The sequence below is a fragment of the Camellia sinensis genome, chromosome 11 (genome assembly GCF_055761805.1).
Source record: "Camellia sinensis isolate YWXY chromosome 11, ASM5576180v1, whole genome shotgun sequence".
In the NCBI taxonomy this organism is placed as follows: domain Eukaryota; kingdom Viridiplantae; phylum Streptophyta; class Magnoliopsida; order Ericales; family Theaceae; genus Camellia; species Camellia sinensis.
In genome coordinates, this window is record NC_138971.1 from 113,354,953 (window position 1) to 113,361,429 (window position 6,477).

A 6,477-nucleotide genomic window follows, 5' to 3' on the forward strand; every position below is an offset into this window, starting at 1 on the left:
TACTTCTATTTCCCATGCACCTATTGATCTCATACATTCTGATATTTGGGGACCATCACCTACTACTGCCATGGAGGGCTCTCATTATTTTATTATTTTTGTTGATGATTTTTCTCGGTTTATTTGGCTATTTCTCATGAAAAATCGATTTGACCTTAAACAGCTTTATTATACCTTTACAAAAATGTTCCAAGCCCAATTTTCAAAAACCATTAAAAATTTTCACTTTGACAATGCTATGGACTATCAGGATACAAATTTTCTCTCTTTTCTTTAGAGTCATGGTACTCAGCCTCATCGTTCTTGTGCTAGCACATCCCAACAAAATGGACGTGTTGAAAGGAAATATAGGCATATTCTCGACAGTACTCGAGCTCTCCTTCTCTTTTCTTCTTGTCTTGAGAACTTTTAGAGGGATGCTGCCCTTATTGCTGTGTATACTATCAATTGTGTTCCCACCCCTGTCATCAATAATCAAACTCCTTTTGAACGTCTAGATGGCACGCACCCTCCATCCATACATCTTCGGGTTTTTGGGTCTACATGTTTTGTCCTGCTTTAACCTCATAAACACACCAAGCTTGAACTTCGTTTTCATCTTTATTGCTTTCTCGGGTATGGGGTTGAACATAAAGCCTATCGTTGTTGGGACCCTCTCTCTAAACATCTTCGTGTATCCCGCCATGTGATTTTTTTGGTGCATAAAATGTTTTCCTCCCTATCTTCATTTCACTTACACTCTCTTTCTACTTCTATCATGTTTACTAATCCTTCCAAAGATCTCTTCTCTAATGAATATGATACTGGTTCTTCATTTGTAGAAACACATTTGCTTACTCCTGATCCCATTCAGACTGCTCTCACTGATGGTTCACCTCACATTGCGCCTTTTAACTCGTCTTCTACCTCCCAACTGAATCTTTCCACAGGTCATCCTCATCGGGTAACTCAACCACCTATTCATCTTCGTGATTATATTGCTGGGTCTATTGCCTTTTCTACTTATGAACCTACCTTCTATCGTGAGGCTTGTACTAATCCTCTTTGGCTGCCAACTATGACTGATGAACTACAGGCTTTAACCAAAACTCATACTTGGAATGTGGTTGATCTTCCTCCTGGAAAGACCGCGATTGGTTGCAAATGGGTATACAAAATCAAGACCCATTATGATGGCTCTATTAAGAAAAATCTCGTCTTGTTGCAAAGGGCTTCACCCAGGAATATAGCATTGATTATGAGGAGACCTTCGCTCCTGTTGCTCGGCTTATCTCTGTTTGTAGCTTGATTGTTGTTGCTGCTGCTCGCCACTAGGAGCTTTTTCAGATAGATGCCACAAATGCATTCCTTAATGGTGATCTTCTTGAGGAGGTCTACATGCAACCTCCCCCTGACTCTACTTATCTGGCCCATAAGGTTTGCCAACTACAACGTTCTCTCTATAGTCTCAAGCAAGGCCCACGAACTCGGCTTACCTCTGTTCGTAGCTTGATTGTTGTTGCTACTGCTCACCACTGGGAGCTTTTTCAGATGGATGCCACAAATGCATTCCTTAATGGTGATCTTCTTGAGGAGGTCTACATGCAACCTCCCCCTGACTCTACTTATCCAGCTCATAAGGTTTGCCAACTACAACGTGCTCTCTATAGTCTCAAGCAAGCCCCACGAACTTGGTTTGCTAAGTTCAGCTCTACCATTCATGATTTCGGCTTCACCTCCAGCTTATATGATTCTACTCTATTTGTTTGGACCACTACTCATGGCATCACTCTTTTTTTTTCTTTACGTAGATGATATGATTATCCCCAGTGATAATGTGGCTGGTATTCTTAGCCTCAAACAATTTCTCAGTCGTCAGTTTGAGATGAAGGACCTTGTTACTCTCAATTATTTCTTAGGGCTTGAAAACTCTCAAGATTTCACTAGTTACTATTTGTCACAAGCCAAATATACATCTGATTTTCTGGCATGTGTTGGTCTTACCGATTGCAAGACTACCCCTACTCCAGTTGATCCTTAGACTCATCTCACTTCTCTAGATAGGGATCTTCTGTCATGACCCAAACTCGCCTCTATAGGTTTAGCATCGTAACCGGCTAGTAATTCTCAGATTACCAAGGGCCTCCGAACATGATAAACAAAATATAGGGGCTAGTGGAAGCAAATAATAAAATATAATGTCCATAGAGCTATGCAGACATACATATAAACAGTCTTATGTCACTTCACTTACAGATAACCAAAGTGGGACTTAGCCCAACATACAAATAAAACAAAAGAAAACTTAAATGAAATTCTGGATCACAAAACATCGACCACAAACAGGTTTCGGAACCTCCACAAGAGGCACTATGGTTGGCTGGACAAAATTGACCTCCAGGCAACAGCTTAGGCCTGGTCACGCACCTGATCACCTATATACATAAATAATACAGTGAGCTAGAGCCCAGTAAATAACAACAGAGTAAAGGTTTTATGAATGATGTCCGAACAATCTCAGAAATCAGAATTCATATTAGAACAGATTTAGATTCATATATTCATCAGAAATCATAAGCAATTATATGTGGTACATCCATTAGCCTTCATATCATTTTGGTCTTGGAACCCACATGCATAGTCGGTACTGAGGACCCCAAAGGTCCATATCTTGTGCACAAGTAGCCATGGTATTGTTTCCCCCAGGCAAGGGCCATGTATAAACCACGGTATTTTTTCCCTCAGGTCAAGACCATATGATCATAAGCTACGGTATTCTTTCTCTCGGGCTAGGGCCATATAAATATATGCCACGGTATTGTTTCCCGTGGGCTAGGGCCATATAAACATATGTCACGGTATTGTTTCCCCCGGGCGAGGGCCATATAAACATATTGCACGGTATTATTTCCCCCGGGCAAGGGCCATGTGAACTAAAGATGCCACAAATACATTTTAGAAAATTAGATATTCATTCACTATTCATAAAATAACATTTCATAAACAGACCATATCTTATCATTTTGAAAAAATTTATAGTCAAACATAGCTTTGCAGAGTTGTTACTCACAGATAGCTTCGATAGCAAAATGGACAGAGCAAACATATCGGATAGCCTATAGCTTGTGACCTACACAAACACATAACAAAGGCACATTGAAACACAAGCCCATGAAACACATAACTTATTTCATTTCTATCTTGGTGTGTTTCAAATCTTTATCCTCATTATTTTGTCTTGATTAAGGCTTAAGAATGCCTAAGATGCAATGAGGATACCAAAATGTAAGTTGAAACACTTAGTCAATTTTCAAAAACAGGGCAGTTCACTCGAGCGCAACATCGGTGCTCAAGTGGTCTGCAAAAATACTAGTCGCATGATTTTTATGCTCGAGCGCAAGACTGGGTAAACAAGGTCTCCACTCGAGTGCAACTTCCTACGCTTGGGCGGTCTGTAAAAGTCTATAACATTTCTGGGAGCTCTCATTTTATGCTCGAGCGTAGCTTAGGTTGCTCGAACAGAGAGTCAAAAATAAGGGTTATTGCTTGAGCACAGGTTCTGTTGCTCGAACCAATCCCTAAACTCTGTAAAAGTACTGGGAGCTCGCATTATCCGTTTGAGCACAGACTCCACCGTTCGAGCAGAGAGTGCAAATTCTGGAATTTTCAGATTGCTGATTTAAGTTCAAAACTCAATTTCAAAGCTTCAAAACACATCCTTTTGGGCCAAAACTTGGTAAAACATTGAGAAACTCATAGTATACGATGAATTATAAACGATTTCGCAAAATCAAACCCAAAAGTTTTGTCAATTATATAAAATAAAACAAAACTTGAAACTTCTAAAACGTAACATGCATGTATTGTCATGAACTCCAACCTTTTAAAACATGATCAGATGATATGAAATGGCATGAAACTTGATGAATTTCCAAAACCAAGGTGAAATAATGACATACATGAGAGAATTACTTGAAATCAACTTCAAAATGCCATGAAATATGCATGCATGTATGATTGTTCTCCTTTTCTACACTCTTAAGCTAATTCATGTATGATTCAACTTGATTCTCTTGTATTCATGTGTTAAGTGTCTTAATTACAAGGCTAAAGGCTTGAATTCTTACCTTAAGTGTTCAATTGTACTCTAGATGTCCAATTCTTTTAGCTAGGAGGCCAATTCCCAACTCTCCTTCTAAATTTTCCCTATCCTCTCTTGTTTGATGAATTCAATCCTCAAGCTCTTCCTCTCCTTCTCTTCTCACGTTTTAAGCTCAAAATAATTGAAGAGAGTGTATATAAGGATGAGTCTAAAAGTGTAGAGCCAACTATAAGCATTATATAGGCTTAGTTAGGATTAGCTAAGTCAATGTGATTAGTTCTAATTAATTCATCCTACTTATTTTGTTCCGAATCGAATTTCAATCAAATCTATCATACAATTCTAAAAATCCCAAATAACACATAACCCAAGTCAATTTCGTGATTAGATGCCGATAAGGCCTTCAATTCGCATAATGAAATAGAAACACAGACAGATCTTTGTACGCTAAACATATATCAACACATATAACACAATATACATGCAATTAACTCATAATTTCTTCTTAATTACTTATTAGGCATGCTTAATCATGGTTTAATAGTTGATCATAGGTCGGGGTTGTTACATCTTCTCTCTGATGCTACTCTTTATCGCCAACTGGTAAGTAATCTTATCTATCTCACTGTGACTTGTCCTGACGTTACATATGTTGCCCATCTTGTTAGTCAGTATATGTCAGCTCCCTGCACCCTGCATTATACTGCTCTACTCTGCATACTTCGCTACCTCAAAGGCACTCGGTTCCATGGACTTCACTACTCTTTTCACTCTTCTCTCAAGCTTCGTGCCTTTTTTGATGCTGATTGGGTTGGAGATCTTACTAATCGACGCTCCACCACAGGTTTCTGTTTCTTCTTAGGGGATTCTCTTCTTACTTGGTGTAATAAGAAACAGCCCCTCACTGCTCGCTCTAGTACTGAAGTTGAATATCGCGCTCTTGTTGACTCTATTCAGGAACATCCGTGGCTTCGCTGGTTTCTTGCTGACATGGGTGTTTCTTCCCCTGATTGTACCACTCTCTATTATGAAAATCAGAGTGCCATTCAGATTGCTCATAATGACGTCTTTCATGATTGCACCAAACATATTATGATTGATTGTCATTTCATTCGACAGCATGTTACACGTGGTACTGTTCATCTTATTCCTATTGCTTCTGTTGATCAACCTGTTGATATTTTCACCAAGGCTCATCCTTTTGGTCATTTCAGTGATCTAGTTTCCAAACTCAAGCTGATTGATGTTTACTCACCTTGAGTTTGAGAGGGGCTATTAATGTATGTCCTAACTAATGTATATCCTAATTAATGTATATCATTGATAATGTATATCATAAATTAGGAATTAGAATTAGATTAGGATTGTATCACTCTCCTATATAGAGGAGCTCTTGTACATGGTTATTCATATAATATATACAACTTTTTCTTCTTTTCTCTCAACTGTTGTAACAATGACAAAGATGTGGGTTGAGGAGGTTGCAAAGGAGACACTGCAATGTAGCAAGTCAAGCTTAGTTCTCTGTCACAGCTATTGTCTCTAGAAATAACAATTTAATCTTAAGAATAGTTAAAAGAGATATTGGGTAAATTACAAATAGATACCCTGAGGTATATTTAAAATATGAATTGCTTTTATAATTTAAAAAATTATAAATATCTCTTTTCAAGAATTTTTTATTTAACAAAATTATCTAGAAAAACAAAACAAAACAAAATTCCCAATTGCTCTTATATACAATAATAAAATTACATAAATTATTAATTGAAATATATTTATAATATCATTAAGAATTGTTAATTGACTTGATGATTTATTGATAAAAAATTTATTTGTTATGAAATTAGAAATTTCAAAGACAAGATGTAATTTCTAAAACTATATGGAATAATTTATATTTTAAGCAAACTTTAAGAATTATATTTATAATTTATCCTAAGATATTCAATGACCAAGAAAAGATATCAAAAATTAAAAACCCCCCCTCCAAAAAAAAAAAAAAAAGTGGTTATCATGAGTGACTGTAGATGGTGGTGCACTTATATGCAAAACCGAACTCGCGTTAGTGAAAATGTACCATTTTCCATGAAGTTTCAAGTGGTCCCCATCTTTGCGTGAACATAATTAACATTTCTATGTTAGTGCCAGTACTACCTCTGTAACAAAAGTGTGACCTTTATTTTCGATTAAGCATAACATATTCGATCTGTAGGGGTGTTCAAGCAACCGAATCATCCAACAAATCCGACCCGAACCGACTGACCCGAAGACATCATGGACGGTTTTGAGCTTAAATTCGGTTGGAGGTGGGCTTGTTTTCAAAATTAAATTCGATTTTCGGTTGATTTTCGGTTCCATAGAATTAAAAATAACTAAACCTGATCCGATCGTAT

General features: G+C 37.4%; 1 protein-coding gene across 1 annotated transcript; it reads left to right on the forward strand.

The window, feature by feature from the left end:
- The first annotated feature begins 4,756 nt into the window (after positions 1-4,756).
- On the forward strand, positions 4,757-5,341 carry LOC145802563 (secreted RxLR effector protein 161-like). Its single transcript, XM_082895291.1, has one exon. It carries the CDS (start codon positions 4,757-4,759, stop codon positions 5,339-5,341), a length of 585 nt encoding a protein of 194 aa, XP_082751417.1.
- Positions 5,342-6,477: the final 1,136 nt, after the last annotated feature.